At 49.3% G+C, this 17203-nt stretch overlaps 1 protein-coding gene across 2 annotated transcripts; it reads left to right on the forward strand.

Annotated features, from left to right (window-relative positions):
• Positions 1-23: 23 nt before the first annotated feature.
• On the forward strand, positions 24-13518 carry Acrbp (acrosin binding protein). Of its 2 annotated transcripts, none has more exons than XM_028754367.1 (10): positions 24-694; positions 1077-1292; positions 1492-1586; positions 2022-2139; positions 3947-4412; positions 5111-5243; positions 11102-11281; positions 11396-11563; positions 12656-12739; positions 13178-13518. In XM_028754367.1, exons 1-10 carry the CDS (start codon positions 652-654, stop codon positions 13298-13300), a joined length of 1626 nt encoding a protein of 541 aa, XP_028610200.1. In that variant the 5' UTR covers positions 24-651; the 3' UTR covers positions 13301-13518. The 2 variants fall into 2 exon arrangements, with proteins under 2 accessions (XP_028610200.1, XP_028610201.1); XM_028754368.1 differs by lacking the exon at positions 24-694 and adding an exon at positions 703-868 and having other exon boundaries at positions 1431-1586.
• The last annotated feature ends 3685 nt before the right edge of the window (positions 13519-17203 follow it).

Raw genomic sequence — 17203 nt, forward strand, 5'->3', positions numbered from 1 at the left:
TGTGTTGGTCGCCTCCCGCCTGGAACAGTATCCCTTGGACCACCCTTACCTGTCTGTTTGCCTTGGTCAGCCCTGCGTTCATTTTAACTTTGGGCCCGTTTCCTACCTAAGAGATGTCGTCTCTAGTTCCTCCCCGGCCCTGCCTTCATTTCAGACATAACAGCTCTGTTGCCACAGTGCTGCCTACACTCAACAGCCAGGTCTCCATACAACCGCGGACATTGCTTCACGAAGCCCGCCATCTTTATCTGAAGAAGGGTGATAGCTAGTACACACCTCCTGGGTCTAGGGGCTAAGTGGCAAGAAGTAGCACGCAGACCCGGGGTTACAGCTCTGTGGTAGGAATCTTAGGTTCATTTCCCAGCAGCACAAAAATAAATTTGAAGAAAGTGGTACCGGGCAATAGAGGTCCTACGCTGTTGAAGACGACGGGAAGGGCTGCTGTAGCCTGTGGCTTCTGACTTCGGTCCTCGGCCGGCTACTGGTGCAGCTTAGAGGAGTAAACCTCGTGAACTGGCCCCGCCCTCACCTTTTGTGACGTAGCAGCCGCGCCTCCTGCCTTCGTGCTAGCAGCCCGAGACCCACGCTCTCCGAGGCTTGGCCCGTTGGAGGTCGCTTTGTTGTGAAAACGCAGGTGGATCTTCCCAGGCCATGATGAAACTAGCTGCTGGCTTTCTTCTGATGCTTCTGGAAGGTGAGAGGCTACGCTTGGCCGGTTGGAAGCTGCTGTGGTCTGAAACCATGGGTGGATCTTTCCTAGGGCTCCCTTATGCTCCTGAAGGACCCTGCCCACTGAGCTCCTTTCTTATGGGTTCTGAGACAGCTGTCTCCGGGTGGTTGAGTTGGACCTGATACAAGCTTGGGCGAGGTTGGTCTTTTATCTGTTTTCCCTAGAAGCCTTCCACTAGTCAGGCATCACCCAAGACACACACACACACACACACACACACACACACACACCAGTTCTTAGTTCATTGACGGGGGTGGGGAGGTTTACTTCAAGTCTGGGTCTGGCCACAGGACCCGAAGTGCATTGTGGGTTAAGGTCCACTCTTGCCTGTTCCCCTACCCTGCAGTGCTGCTCCTGCCTGAAACACCTCTTTCAGCTGAGGAACCTCCACCCTCCACTCCAGGCAGCCCTCTCTCATCCACTGAATATGAACGCTTCTTCGCCCTGCTGACCCCAACCTGGAAGGCAGAGACCACCTGCCGCCTCCGTGCAACCCACGGCTGCCGGAACCCGACTCTAGTCCAGTTGGATCAATATGAAAACCACGGATTGGTACCAGATGGTGAGGGCCAGAACCAGTGGGAAAACCTAGGCACCCTGAGGTCACCTAGGCTCGGGGCAAAAGCTTCGAGCTCATTTGAGAGTCAGGAGAAGGAGATAGCTGGTGGCTCACCCCAGAACCTGTTCTTATTCTTGGTAGACCTTGACTCAGCCCTGGCCTTCCTGTAACCAGCCTCTCCATGGGCGCTGTCCTTCCTCAGGTGCTGTCTGCTCTGACCTGCCATATGCTTCCTGGTTTGAGTCCTTCTGCCAGTTCACTCAGTATCGTTGCTCCAACCATGTCTACTATGCCAAGGTGAGAAAGGTTGGCTCTGCCGATCCAGGGCCAGGGGAGCACTGTGGGGGTAGGAAGTTGAGGAAGCTAGTCATTTTAGTGCACGCTCCCTGTCAGTTGGCCGAGATGAGCATAGTTTCACCCTGGGTGTTCATTCTGGCTGAGCCCTCATTACTATGAGTGAAGAAAAGAAGAGAGATGGAAAAAGGCAGTCGCTATGCTCTTCCATTGCCTCCAAAGGGTCCATGCTTTTTATTCAAGTTAGCTGGATGAAGGCCGGCAGGTGGCTTAAACGAATGCCATTTCTTAGGAAATGGTGGTGGGGGATGAAGGGGTGGGGAGACACACACTGAGTTCCTTCCTCCCTGCACAGGAACGGTGGGAACTGAGGCGGCTGCTGGGGCAGGCGTGGCTGCTCTTTGGGAAAAGCATTCCATTTTCCTTCTTTCCTTGCAGAGGGTCCGGTGCTCCCAGCCAGTGTCCATCCTATCCCCCAACACTCTCAAGGAGGCGGAGTCCTCAGCAGAAGTGCTTCCCACTTCCATGACCACCCCCATGGTGTCCCATGCCACAGGTGAGACCTCCCAGAGTGGGGACCGCAGTCCCCAGCCCTGGCTTGGCAGCACAAAACAGTCTGCAGCTCCAGTCCTGGGAGATCCAACGTCCCCTTCTGGCTTCCACAGGCACTGCATGAAGTGGTGCGCTGGTATCTATTCAGGCAAAACACCCATATACGTAAAACGAAAATAAAAATAAAAGCCCTCTGGGCCGTTTGTAAGTTGATATCTTCATTTTGGAGAGTATTTGGGAGTATAGCTCAATGGTAGAACGTGTACTTCTGTTCTATGCATGCATTCTATACATGAGGCTCTGGGTTTGATTCCTAGATCCCCCACATTCTAATAGAAGGTGTGAGTTGCTAGTTCTTTAGAATACATGGTATTCTCTCGGTGAGATGATAAAAGGTAGCATTTGCTTTAGGAGTTAGGGAACAGGTACCCTTGTAAAGAAGGTGACACATACCACCAGCATATGTTATAACAACGTCCTTGTTTGTACATAATGTGTTCAGTGTGTATGTTTGTTTGTGCATGTGTATGTGCGTGTATGTATACATGTATGTATGTGGAGATCAGAGGTCAACACGGGGTGTTTTCCTCAGTTACGATATTTATTTATTTTGAGACGGGGCATGACTATCAAGTCCTAGCTGGCCTACTGCTAGGCTAGGCTATCACTATGGCCTATGAACTCACTATCTAGAATGTACAAAGATCTGCCTCTTTCTCCAGAGTGCTAGTATTAAATGCATATACCTCTATGCCCAGCTTAGTCTACCTTATTTTTTGAGACTGGGTCTTTCAATAAACTTGGAGCTGGGCTGGAGAGATGGCTCAATGATTAAAAGCACTGACCACTCTTCCAGAGGACAGGGGTTCAATTCCCAGCAACCACATGGCAGCTCACAGCTGTCTGTGACAGTTACAGATGATTGAACACCCTCACACAAACATACATGCAGGCAAAACAGCAATGAACATACATGCAGGCAAAACAGCAATGCACATAAAATAAAGATAAACATATCCAAAAAATAAAAAGGTAGACATGGGACTAGAGAGATAGGACTCACCAGTTAGGAGCGCTGACTTCTCTTCCAGAGGTCCTTAGTTCAATTCCCAGGAACCATATGGTGGCTCACAAGCATCTGTAATGGGATCCAAGGCTCTTTTCTGGTTTCTGCTGTGTCTGAAGACAGTGACAGTGTACTCACATACAAAAAAAAAAAAAAAAGGACATAAAAAAGGAAAGAAAAAAATAAACTCAGAGCTGCTGAGAGTGATGACACGGGCTGTTAGTCCTAGCACCCAGGAAGCAGAGGGAATTCTGAATTCTAGACTAGCCAAGACCTTGTCTCAAAAAAAAAAAAAGAAAGAAAGAAAGAAAGAAAAAAGAAAGCAAGCAAGCTAGAACTCACTGGTGAGCCAGTGACCCCTCAGCAGCAGCCTGCCTCCACCTCCCAAGTGAGATTATAAACACATTACCATACCCAGCTTTTATATTAAGAGCTGAACTCAGACCTCCACACTTGACAAGTACTTTACCCACCGAGCTGTCTCCCCAGCCCCAATTTCTTGATCCAAACAATACAAACAAACAAAACAAACAGACAGAAAGCTTGTGTTAACATTGCCTCAGGCCCAGTATGTAGCTGAGCTGGTTGGACTTGAAGTCCTGATCCTTCTGTCTACCTCCCAGCTACAGAGCATCCCGGGCCTGTCCCTTCACAGCTGAATATATAAATGTGCTTTCTCCAGGGGATGGGAGTCTCATCCCTTCTTTCTCTTCTCTCTCCTGGTCCCTCCTAAACCTTGCTGCAGCCACAGAACACCAGGCTTTCCAGCCTTGGCCGGAGAGGCTCAACAACAACGTGGAGGAACTGCTCCAGTCATCCCTGTCCCTGGGGGGCAAGGAGCAACCCAGTAGTCAGAGGCCAGGCCAGGAGCAGCACAGGCAGGAGCAGATCCAAGAACATAAGCTAGAAGAAACACAGGAGCAAGAAGAGCAGGAAGAAGAGGAAGAAGAGGAGGAGGAAGCAAAGCAGGAAGAGGGGCAGGGGACAGAGGAGGCTCTGGAGTCAGCATCCAGTCTGCAGTCAGACTCGGAGCCCAAGTTTCAATCCAAGTCGCTGTCTTCCAACCCCTCCTTCTTCACTCCCCGGGTCCGAGAGGTGGAGTCTGCTCCGTTGATGATGGAGAATATCCAGGAGCTCATACGGTCCGCCCAGGAAATGGATGAAATGAACGAACTGTACGATGACTCCTGGAGAAGCCAAAGCACGGGCAGGTACAGGAAACTGTGACTTCTTCATGGGCCCTGCCATCCCTGCTGCCTTCTTTGGAAATGCGAAGCCCACTTACCAGCTCTGGTCTCCAGACCCACTCACATCTGCTGAGCCTTCAAGCACAGCTAGCCATGGCGAGCCCCTCCTGTTCCGTGCCCATCCTTGTTCTAAGCCTCACCCTGGGTTCTGGTCTGCTTGCTGGCCTTGATTAGCACTAAAGCCTTCAGAAAGTTACTTCTTCATCTTGTTGTTGTTGTTGTTCTTTAATATTAATTTTACTTAGGTGTATGCGTGTATGACTGAGTGTGTGTGTGTATGTGTGTGTAGGTACATGTGTGCAGGAGTCCAAGGAGGCCACAAGAGGGCGTCGGATCCCCTGGGTCTACAAAAAATGAGTGGTTGTGAGCTGCAAGAGTAGGTGCTGGGGACCAAACTTGGGTCTTCTGGAAGAGCAACACTTGCTCCTAACCACTGAGCCATCTCTCCAGTCACTGTTTTTCCATTTTTGACTTCAGTTCCTCTTGGAAAAGTAGGCAGTTGGTCCAAGGTCCTCTCAGGCTCCAGGGTAGAGACCCTCTGCCAAGCATACTGAATAGTGCATATGACCAAGACCAAGTGCTCAGCGGAGGGGAAGAGTGGATGTGGTTTTCTGCCCCAGCCCTCTAGCCCATCCCCACCAGTCTGTACTGTCTTCTTGCAGCCTCCAGCAGCTGCCCCACACGGAGACCCTGATGGTGCTATGCTATTCCATTATGGAGAATACCTGCACCATGACTCCCACAGCCAAGGCCTGGAGCTACATGGAGGAGGAGATCCTTGGCTTCGGGGATTCGGTATGTCCAGCATGCTAGTTAATGGACATCCCATGGGCCTGGCACTGTGTGAGCCGTGGGTGAGGGGCTGGGCGAGGAAAGCATGAGACCGAGTTGAAGTTCCTTGGAAGGACGTCTATTGTAGAGGAAGGCTTAAGACCTAGTCTGAAAGCCAGTCTGGTCTAGAATGCACCCGTCAGCTCTTCAAATTCATTGTTAGGCTGTAAGCCATCCCTTGAATCCTCTTGAGCACCTTCAGTACCTAGCTGTGCCTTAGACTCATCTCTGTTTCTTTCCAAAAGGTTCCTAGAATCCATTCCTGTTGAGTTTGGTGATGTGAACTGTAGTCCCAGCTCCTTGTGGGGCTGAAGCAAAGGAGTTCACTCTGGAATGGGCAGCAGAATGAGGTCAACTTAGGGAAACCCACATACAAAAAAAAAAAAGTAAACAGAGGGCTGAGGATGAAGCTCAGTGGTAGAGCACTTGCCTAGCACACAGAAGACCCTATGTTCAATCCCCAGTACCAAAAATCAATATATAACGGAAACCGCTTATATTAGGATATACCTAGAAAAACAGAACTGATTGAATATTTATTAGATTTGCTTACATGATACAGTCAATATGGTCCAACAATGGCTGGAGAGGTTGACCAATCTGGTAGTTGTTTAATCTATGGGGCTGGATAGCCCAGCAGTCCCAATCTGGCACTGAAAGACTGAGGATTCCTGGAGAGCTGCTGGTCTTCAGTCTACACTGGAAGCCAAAGAAGCCGGTTCTCATGTCAGTGAAGGAATGCCACACCAGCATGATAGACGGACTTGGCAGCAAGCGTGAAGGCAAGCAGGCAAAAAGCAAAGCTTCCTTCTTCTATCTCCCTTTGATCTGGGGCACTACTGAAATGTGCTGCCCGCATTAGGATCAGTCTCCCCTTCAAATAATCTGGTCAAGAAAAATCTCTCACAGGAGATCCCAGTGGCTTATTTTTAGTCAGTTTCAAATCCAGTCAAGTTGACAAGATTAACCATCAGACATTCTCCCCTTGTCAGTTGACATCCAACCATAGCTCTTTATGTTGTGTTTCATTTCCAGATGAAAACAATGACAAGATTATAACTCTGCCTACACGTGATAACAACTGCCCCACATATAACTAAACACTATTTAAGAAGAGGTGGCAAAATGCCTTGAGGAACGCTTAGTCTTTCTGTGTCCCATAATTTACATATGATAATATATACTTACAACACTTAAACACTGATAGTATCTCAATGGATGTTACATTACATAATAAAGAAATAGAGGAAAGAAAACACAGATATCTGCTTAATGTATGTGTGTCTGCGCAAACATGTTTTTAACAAACTAGGTCAGGAGCACTCGAGTCAGGCATGATCCTCATTTCTGTGACTGGTCACGAGGCCATTGCTGATTTTACCTTCTGTTCATCCTGTATTTCCTCCCCTCAGGAAGCACCTAGGAAGGCCTTGGCTTTCCTCACAGAGAGGGTAATTCATTCCTTTATCCCTGAAGTGTCTGGACCCTTTGTCATCCTGCCTGGATTAGGTTGTAGTTCCCCACTGACATTAATCACAAGTCATGGTAACACTGAGAGATGCCCTAAAGCAGTGCTTCCCAATCTGTGGGTTGTGACCCCTCTGGGGGTAGCATATTATATCCTGCATATCAGATATTTACATTATGATTCATAAATAGCAAAATTATCATTATGAAGTAGCAATGAAAATAATTTTATGGTTGAGGGTCACCACAACACGAGGAACTGTGTTAAAGGGTCACGACATCAGGAAGGTTGGGAACCACTGCCCTAGAGGATCTCTGCCATCCAGACATAATCTTAACTCCATTGTGAAGTTTTCCCTTGGTAGTCGGATCAGTCACCTTCCTAACAGTTATCCCTTTCTTAGCCCGGTGACTTGTATCATGAGCCCAAAGTGGCCAAGAGGAGGTCTTAGCTTCCAATTAAGTGGAATGTTTACTGTGACTCCCTGGAAAGGGTGCTGGCCCTAGTGGAACTTCTAGGCTAGCCAAGTGTGAAGTCCAAGGAACAGGATAAACATCTGTTCCTAGGATGTCACAGAGGTGATAGCAAGGGGTTCCACCCTCATTCCCACTCCTTCAGTTCTGGACTATGAATTCTGGCTATAAAAAAAAAAATACTGGAGGTATATTGGAGTTTGATTCAGAACACATACAGTCTTCTGGAAAACACTACCCCAGCCCTCTCAGCTACTGCCATCTGATTGATCCTGTTACTGTCTTTAAAAAAACAGATCCAGGTTAAGAGTACCGGCTGCCCTTCCAAAGGACCCGGGTTTAATTCTAAACACCCATTCGGTGGTTCATAACCATCTGCAACTCCAGTTCCACTCCATGAGGAAGATGAGGGGATCCTACACCGTCTTCTGGCCTCCAAGAGCACCAGGCACACATGTGGTTGACAGAGAGACATACATGCACACAGAACACTCGTATACACAGAATTTCAAAAGGAAAAAAGTCCATTTCCCTGTTTGATCAAGCCAGCTGCTCCAGAGTGGTGGGAGACATGGTGAGACCAGTGAACTCCATGAGTGCAGGTCCACTGGCCACTTGCTGGGCTGAGAAGTGACAAGTTCCTTGATTAGGAGTTGATGGAATACCATGATGGTGGATAAGGCATTTCTGTAAGTCTATGGGTGATAAAGCAAGACAAGAAAATCCATAGGTAAGGAAAGCACACTGTACTTCCCCAGTGCCACCTACCACGAGGCCAGTAGCTGTCACCCGAGAGACCAGTGCCATAATCTGTACCAGGGTTCTCTAGATGAACAGATTTGAGAGTGAAGGTTTATTAGATTGGGTAGTCCAACCATACAGTTGTTGAGTCCGTGAGCCACACTGTCTCAGCTGTCCCAACCAGGTACTGGAGCATGGAGGGTTTCTGGGGAGCAGCTGGTCTTCAGTCCGTGTTGGAAGCTCAAAGAAGTGGGTTCTAATATCAGTGAGGGGATGCAGCATTGACAGCAGCAGAGTGGATAGACTTGCCCGCACGAGTGAAGCAAGCAGGCAAAGAAACAGCTTCCTTTTCCTGTCTCCCTTTCATCTGCGCTACCATCTGATATTTAGGACGGGTCTTCCGGCTTGAAATAAGCTGATCAAGGAAGTTCCTCACAGGAATGGCCTGTTGTCTTTCCCTTTAGTTGATTCTAGATGCGATCTAGTTGGCAATCAAGACAACCACAGCACTTGGAGGGGTCTGTAAAAAGATTCCAGTTCCAACATTTCTCCCACACTTAGCAAGTCTATTTCCACAAAGATATTCCTTTTTGGGATTTTTTTTTTTTTGAGACAGTTTCCTTGTGTAGCCTTGGCTGACCTGGAACTCTATACACCAGGCCTGCCTCTGCTTCCCTGAGTGCTGGGATTAAAGTGTCACCACAATCGCCAGCTTCGAGATATACTTTTAGGTGTTCCCTTGTTGTCATTGTCATTGTCTGAACCAAGGTCTCTGCTGCATGGGCAGATTTGAAGCTCCTAGGTGCAAGTGATCCTCTCAGTGTTGGTACTAATTAGAAGTCGAGTGTGCAGTACACACTGCCACATACATGCCCTGGTTTTACAGTACAATTTAGCAAACAACCACTGAGTGCCAATCTTCCCATGCATTCACCTGTTTCTCTGACAAACATTGATAGGGTACCAGCTATCTGCTAGACGCTTGGGATGCTAACAGTAGATTCCATGTTTGCTCTCCTGGAAACTAGTTAGGGAGAAAGAGAAGGAAAAGGAAAGCTGGGGTGTGCTCCGAGGGAGAGTGTGCAAGGCCAGGGTGTGCTCCACGGGAGAGTGCTTGCATATTCGAGGTACTTGGCTTTGATACCTGGTGCTACAACTGGCAGACCTGGGCATTGTGAGGAGATCGGCACTGTGGAAGGGAGAACGAGAGTTCTAAGAAAGCATCCAAACAGGCTGTTCTCCATGATTGCAATAACCAGAGAATGTTCTTAGGGGAACTGGAGTTTAAACTGAGACCTGAAGGGAGTGAACAAGGCAAAAGAAGGGGCCCAGCAGAAGGTTCTTGGCACAGAGAATTGTGTACACAAAGGCACTGCAGCAAGCAAGAACTGAAAGTTCATGAAGGGCTCAGATGAACGTATTATCTGGCTGGAAGGGGCTTGAGCCTGGTGCAGGAGGCTAATGCGGAGTCAGCAACATTATAAAAGGGTGTGGTAGAGTATTTTAGAAACATGTATGATCAGAGGTCATAGAGACTCAGGGTGGTATGGTTGGATGAGGGAACAGAGTCCACTTTTACTGAGCACGTAGTAGCAGAAGACAGAGTCAAAAAGATAGCGTACTAATGGGGCAGCTGGAATGCCCATTTAGTGTTTCGGGAAACGGTAAATCGATACGGTTTGGGCTCGGGGTCATGTTGTTGTCTTCCTTGCCTGCTGCTTCTGGGTAAAGCATGGGTTGCAAAGGAGCCCGTGCCTTGTTTCAGGCTGTACTTTGGGGGATGGTGGGCTCCCCTGAAAGCATGTTTGGCTAGATCTTTCTGGTTGTGCTGAGGAACCCCCAGCACTCAGCCAAGAGATGGATATAACCCCACTCTGTGACAGAGCTTACAGGAACTGCGGGTTTGGAGCTGGGCATTTGGTGGAGGAGGACTTTGAGAGATAGAAAGACCTGGATCCATGTCCAACTTTGAGCAATGTTCTTTTTTTAAAAAAAAAAAAAGTTTATTTATTTATTTTATGAGTACACTGTCACTCTTTTCAGACACACCAGAAGAGGGCATCAGATGCCACTACAGATGGTTGTGAGCCACCATGTGGTTGCTGGGAATTGAACTCAGGACCTCTGGAAGAGCAGTCAGTGCTCTTAACCACTGAGCCATCTCTCCAGCCCTGAGCAATGTTCTTAACCACATGAAACCTCCCTCTCCTGAGTAAGTGCCAAAGTTATCTGATAGCACTTTGGGGAACTTTAACGAACGGTATTGGTTTTCGGTGTCTGACTGTGACACAGTGTCTCACCACATAAACCAGGCTGGCCTGGAACTCAGAGATCCACTTGCCTGTGCCCCCAGGGTTCTTGGATTAAAGACGTGTGCCACCATGCCTGGCTGTGTTTTTGTTTTGTTTTGTTTTGTTTTGTTTTGTTTGTTTGTTTCTTTTTGGAGACAGGGTTTCTCTGTATAGCCCTGGCTGTCCTGGAACTCACTCTGTAGACCAGGCTGGCCTCGAACTCAGAAATCCGCCTGTCTCTGCCTCCCAAGTGCTGGGATTAAAGGGCATTTGTTTGTTTTCTAAAGGATCTCTGTAGGCCTAGCTGGCCCAGAGCGTGAGGATTCTGAGTTCCTGATCCTCCTGCTCTGCTGTTCAACAGGCTAAGTCCCTGACTGCTTATCTTTTTAGGCAGTGTCTGGCAAAGTAGCTCAGATAGGTATCAATTTTATGATGCTCCTGACTGCTGGTCAGCACTGTCACCTCTGCAAATATCATTAGCACTGTCATTAATGGAGTAGAGAGGAGAATTAATCCTTTTCAGGTTGCTTAAACAACGACGATTACTTTCCCCCCATGTTAGATTGCCTGTGGGTTACTTGGTGAGGAGAATTTGGACTTGGGGAAGAAATCAAAGCTGGTAATAAATATATAGGTGCCCCCGTAGATGAAGATTGCCTAGGAGCTGAATAACCATCCAGAATGAGCTGAGAGGAGGTCCCCAAGGAAGTCTTAGGAAGGAGGAGAGTGGGGGGAAGCCTAAGTCTTAGGGCGAGAATATCAAACCTCATGCAGTATGCTCTGGAGGTCTGACGCAAGGGAAACGATAGCCTGCCAAGACTCAGCCTCTCGCTCAAACTCCTGTCCCAGGTGTGTGACAATCTTGGACGGCGACACACGGCTGCCTGTCCCCTCTGTGCATTCTGCTCCCTGAAGCTAGAGCAGTGCCACAGTGAGGCCAGCGTGCTGCGCCAGCATTGCGACGCTACCCACAAGATACCCTTCATCAGCCCCTTGCTCTCTGCCCAGAGCATATCCACTGGCAACCAGGTACCACAGCGGGGAAAGCCTGCAGTGGGTGGGGCCAGCTGCAGGGGCTGTGGGAAGGGAGGAGGCCTGGGGTTGGAGAGGCCTTCGCCTCTCACTCAGGTCTCTGTTCCATAGGCAAGGATCCCAGATAATGGTCGATTTGCTGGGCTGGAAATGTACGGAGGGCTCAGCTCGGAGTTCTGGTGTAACCGGCTCGCCATGAAAGGCTGTGAAGATGACCGAGTCTCCAATTGGCTCAAGGCTGAGTTCCTTAGCTTCCAGGATGGGGATCTCCCCACGAAGGTCAGACCCTCTTCTTCAACCTTAGCCCCCTCAGCCATCCCCACTTCTTTCTAGGTACTTGTTCTACATAGCCCGGGCTTGGGATCCCGGCCTGCCATTCAACAGAGCACCTCATACCCTTCCCCCAGGAAAGCAGGGTCACAGTCAACACAGCAGTAGGAACGCAGCCCAGTGAGAAAACTCCCGTGGGGGGGGGGGAGCAAGAGATGGAGACGAAGGTTCTAGCTGCATCCTTGCTAGTCATTTGCTGGTTGGCTTTGCTCAAATCATTGCCCACTCCAGTCCAACTGACTGCTGCAACCACCACTGCCCAGCCCCGTGGAACCTGCCTCTCTAGCTCAGCCTGAACGAGTCCAGTGCTTTCCCTGACCGATAATATCAGCACATTTCCCCTCACCCCCAAACTGCCTCCTCTGAGTAGCCAATCATCTACTGTTGCTGAGAGCTAGTCCCCAAGCCCACTCCACAGTTGCACAGTAGGCAGAGTCCACAAGGGAGTGATTGTCTACTGTCACACGTCAGAGATCCTCCTGCCCCTCCCCCTCACTCATCCCCAACAGGCTTCCTGATAATTGGACCACTAGCTGGGTCACCTTCTTATATGTCCTATACTCTGTTCCTCTCTGTCTCCCCACCCCCACCTCTGTGTGTGTGTGTGTTTCTGTATGTCTGTGTGCATTTGTCTGTGTCTATATGTGTGTGTCTGTGTGTATGTCTGTGTATATGTTTGTCTGTTTGTCTGTCTGTCTGTCTGTGTCTGTGTGTTTATGGGGATGGCACCAAGTGCCTTCGTGTGCTAAGCAAGCCCTTGGCCATTCATATACTGGACCCTTATGCACCTTCCTCTGCATCCCAGTAAGCTGACCAATAGGACAGGCCCTCCTGGGTCCCTTGCCTCCTGACTGTTTCCCAGGAATCCATGATGGAAAGTGAATGGAGGGAAAGGAAGCACAGTGGGGTGGCCCCCAGCTCTGCAGGGCTCGCTTCTCTAGAGCCCTGTCCCACCCAGGCCAGGCTGCCGTTACCCTTCAGCTAGACACTAGTGTCCTGTCAGGATTTTGATGCTCTCTTTCCCTGGCTCTCCTGGTGTAGATTTGTGACACAAACTATGTCCAGTACCCAAACTACTGTTCCTTCAAAAGCCAGCAGTGCCTGTTAAGGAACCAGAACAGAGAGGTGAGTCGCTGACCCTGTCCTCACCTCCCAGCAGCCCCTTAGTGCCCCTGGGAGGGCCTGTTCCGAGCCCTTCTCTTCCAGAAGCTAGGCTGTGGAAACAGTTCTCTGTCAACATTTCTGAGGCAGAGGCACCACACGGTGCCTTCTCTTCCTAGCCTTGGGGTGAGCCAGGCCCTCTCAGGCAGGAATGGGTAGGGATGGCAGGGACAGATAAGAGGATGGGCCCTGAAGACCCAGAGGGAGAGCCTCAGTTGGCCTGAAAACTGGATACTGAGTTTCAGTCCACTCTCCCAGCCTTATGCGTTAGGTAGTCTAGGGTAAGGGGCTTCCTCTCTGAGTGTGGGCCTCCTCCACCTGCATCCCTTTCTGCCCGCTCCCACTTGCCCTTGGTCCTGAACCTCCTCACCTCGCACTTGCGTGCACACCATGTCTTTGTAGATGTCCCGCATGAAGTGTATGCTGAATGAGAAGTACAACGTGCTAAGCACGGCTAAGAGCGAGGAGCTGATACTCCGATGGAGCCAGGAGTTTAACACTTTGGGTATAGGCCAGTTTGGATGAGCTGAGGTCTGTGCTGCCCCCACCCCAGCCCTACCTTCCCACTTTCTCCATTGCTCTCAGACTACATCTGTCAGTTGGCTTCCAGGTGCCCCTCACGGGCCTCTTACCTGGCCCCTACTTGCATTTTCTTTGGGTTGGGAGAACAGTCCCAGAGAGGTGCATGATGGGAGCTCTCCGCGTGCCTTGAAGAATACCTTCAAATAAAATGTTTATCTTCAGCCCATGTGCTCTATTTAGTATGGTCCCCACCCTCACCACTGCCCCCTCCCTAGGGATCTACTTCCAGACCTCCAGTGTGAGGTCCCACATGCCAGTGAGAACTTCCTAGGAACAGCACTGAGGGAGGCATCCCCACAGCAGGCCTAAACAGTCAAGGAGTTGCACTGAGAGGGCTGTGGCTGGCATCCGAGGGGCTGAGAGGGCCATGAGGGTGTTCAGGTCTTCATCTCTGAAGCTCTGGGCTCCATTTGTTCTCATGTGAATGGGGGATTTTCAAGGCCTGAGATTGTGTCAGCCCCAGAAAAGCATGACATAGCTTGCTACTTCCCTCTTTTAGGAGGGAGGAAACTGAAACTACATCCTGGAGCTCGGAAGTCCTTTGATGACCGCTTTGCCAGGTGGTCTCAATGGTGAAGTGTTACTTTGGCTCTGCTCTTGGACAATTTGCACACCCACAGAACAGCCTGGGGAAACTGCAGAGTCTCTTCTATATGCCAACAGTCATTGTCTTAGTTAGGGTGTCACTGCTATGAACAGACACTATGACCAAGGCAACCCTTATAAGGACAACATTTAATTGGGGCTGGCTTACAGGTTCAGAGGTGCAGTCCATTATCATCAAGGCAGGAAGCATGGCAGCGTCCAGGCAGACATGGTGCTGGAGGAGCTGAGAGCTCTATATCTTGATCCAAAGGCAGCCAGGAGGAGACTGACTCTTCCACACTGGGCGGAGCTTGAGCATAGGAGACCTCAAAGCCCACCCCCACAGTGACTTCCTCCAACAAGGTCACACCTTCTCCAACAAGGCCATGCATCCTAATAGTGCCTCCCCCTGTGTGCCAACCATTCAAACACAGGAGTCTATGATGGCCAAACCTATTCAAACAACCATTAAAGTGTTTTAACTCAAATAAAACAGTACTTGAGGGTTGGGGCTGGGGTCGGGGAGGTGTAGCTCACTAGGTAGCATGCTTTCCCAGCATAGACAAGGCCCTGGATTCGATCAGGCTTGGTGGTCCATGCCTTTAATCCCAGCCCTTGGGAAGTGGAGGCTAAAAGATAAGAAATTCAAGATCATCCTTAGCTGCATAGTTAAAGGTCAACTTGGGTCACACGAGACCCTTTCTCTAAAAAGAGGAGCTAACTGTGGGGAGCTAGAGAGATTGCGTAGCAAATAAGATCATTTACTGAGCAGGACTGGTGTCTTAAGTCAAAAGCCCAGAACCGATGTAACGGGACAAGGTGAGAACAGACACCACAGTGTGCTGACACAGGTAAATGGCATGATTGCACACTGCCTACATCACACACACACACACACACACACACACACACATTCAAAAAATTCTGTGTGATGGCATATGCCTGTAATCCCAGCACTTCAGAGGTAGAAGACAGCCTGGGCTACATGAGACCCTGTCTTTGTTTTTTTGTTTTGTTTTGTTTTGTTTTGTTTTGGACACAGGGTTTCTCTGGGTAGCCCTGGCTGTCCTGAAACTCACTCTGCAGACCAGGCTGGCCTCAGACTCACAGAGATCTGAATACCTCTGCCTCCTAAGTACTGGGATTAAAAGTGTGTGCCACCATCACAGGGCTTAAGACCCTGTCTTAAAACAAAACAAAACAAAACCTTAGTCCACATGTGGTGGTGCTTACCTTTAGTCCCAGCACTGGGGAGGGAGAGGCAGATCTCTGTGAGTTCCGGTTCAGCTTGGTCTACAGAGCAGGTTCCAGGCCAGCTAGAGCTACAGAATAGAGAGACCATGTCAAAAAAAAAAAAGAAGAAAAAGAAAGGAAGGAAGGAAGGAAGGAAGGAAGGAAGGAAGGATAAAAGAAAGAAAGACAGAGAGAGAGAGAGAGAAAGAAAGAAAGGAAAATTAGATGGACAGAGAGAAGGCTCAGAAGTTAAGGACACTTCCTGCTCTTGCAGAAGACCCAGGTTTGGTTCCCAGCACTCATGTCCGGTGACTCACAACCATCTGTAACTTCAGTTCTAGAAGATCAAATGCTGTCTTCTGGCCTTCACAAGCACTGGCACGCACCTTGCACACAGACATACTCACATACACATATAAAAATATTTTCAATTTCTATTTTTATTTTAATTAAAATATAATTACTTAATTTCTCCCCTTCCTTGTTTCTCATTCCAATTCCTCCCATGTCCCCTCCTCACTCCCTCTCAAAGTCATGGTCTCCTTTTCTTTGACTGCTATTGTTACACACACACACACACACACACACCCCTGCTGAGCCCATTTACCATTGCTTGTGTGCATACAGTGAGATAGTGTCAAGGGTTTTGGTAGTAGTTAGGCCATTACGGGGCTCATCCCTGGGAAAGACTAAATCTTCCTCTCCAGACCGTCAGTAGCGAACGGCAGTTCTTTATCTAGAGGTGGGAGCCCTGGTGACCCGTCCACCTACTGGTGGTGTTACTCTTCAGCTTTTATTTAGGCAGCCATGTCTGCCCAGGTACAATAGGTGCTGCTTCCTGTCCTTTCTACCTCCTGTTCCTCTGGTTCTTACAGTCTTTCTGCCCCTCTTTAACGATGTTCTCCAAACCTGCAGAGGTATATTGTAGGGTACACCAGCAGCAGTTGATCTTTGTATTATGATTAGCTGTGGTTTTCTGTAGCATAAAATTCCTTTTTAGCCAGGTGGCGGTGGCAGCACATGCCTTTAATCACAGAGGCAGACACAGGAGGATATCTGTAAGTTCAAGGCCAGCCTGGTCTACACAGTGAGTTCAAAGCTAGCCAGAGATACATAGTGAGATCTGCTTCAAAGAAGGAGGAGAAAGAGGAGGGGGAGGAGGAGGAAGAGGAGGAGGAGGAGGAGGAGGAGGAGTTGAAATTTGCTCTAAACAGTAGACCCAGGGTGTACGGCTGGCTGAGTCCTAAAGCACTTGCTTAGCATGCACATGAGATCTTATATTCAATCACTACAAAGGGAAAACAAATACAGCTAGCATAACGCACCCTCCAGTCATCAGGAGTGATCAACCCACGGCTTATCGTTCAGCAGAATGTTCACGCTGCATTTTGCCCAGGGTCGGCCACTCATTTAAACACAATACCTTTGTTAGCTACCTCCGAAAGACCTGTCTTTACTTGATATGTATTGAAGGGCTATGCTCAGCCCAAAGAGCAGGCAGGGACCACCACAGTCTCTCTACCTTCAGGAGCTCCCAGCCTGAGGGAGACAGAGGGAGGGGAGGAAGCATCCAGCCCTCCAACTGCTTTCATGGAGGAACTGGGTGTGCACTGGGAGGCAAGCAAGGAGGGAGAACACTTGGCAGACCAATGGGCCCCAGGCAGGAGAAGCTACAACCACGAGCCACGCGGGCTAAACTACCTAGCTGACCCAAGAGAGGAAGAAAGACAGGCAGGGAGGAGACAGGTGAGAACATCATTGGGGGTGGTTAGTCATCAGGTATCAGTGGGTGGGTGTGCCACAGAGAGTCCCGGAAACTACAAGCCGGTGAGCCATAGTTGCAGAGTTAGGTGACTGGTGTTAGGGCTGGGTTTTCACTAGCTTTTAGAACTTGCTTCTCTGACCTGTTGGGAAGGTGTCTGTGGTCAAGGCTTTTCTCCTCTTTGTCTCTGTGGAGTTGAATGAGTGCTGGAGCTGGGAGATCTGTGAGGTGGGTGTGTCAGGCCCGCCTAGGAGCAGGTCCTACCA

The sequence above is a fragment of the Grammomys surdaster genome, unplaced genomic scaffold (assembly GCF_004785775.1).
Source record: "Grammomys surdaster isolate TR1022 unplaced genomic scaffold, NIH_TR_1.0 126013, whole genome shotgun sequence".
NCBI classification, from domain to species: domain Eukaryota; kingdom Metazoa; phylum Chordata; class Mammalia; order Rodentia; family Muridae; genus Grammomys; species Grammomys surdaster.

What these genes read in the sequence shown, in the direction of transcription:
- Acrbp (XM_028754367.1), top strand. Translation starts at nt 652, where the DNA reads ATGATGAAACTAGCTGCTGGCTTTCTTCTGATGCTTCTGGAAG. An exon ending in TCCTTGGCTTCGGGGATTCG is followed by an intron (nt 5,244 to 11,101) that starts GTATGTCCAGCA and finishes CTCCTGTCCCAG; the next exon opens with GTGTGTGACAATCTTGGACG. An exon ending in ATGGGGATCTCCCCACGAAG is followed by an intron (nt 11,564 to 12,655) that starts GTCAGACCCTCT and finishes CTCCTGGTGTAG; the next exon opens with ATTTGTGACACAAACTATGT.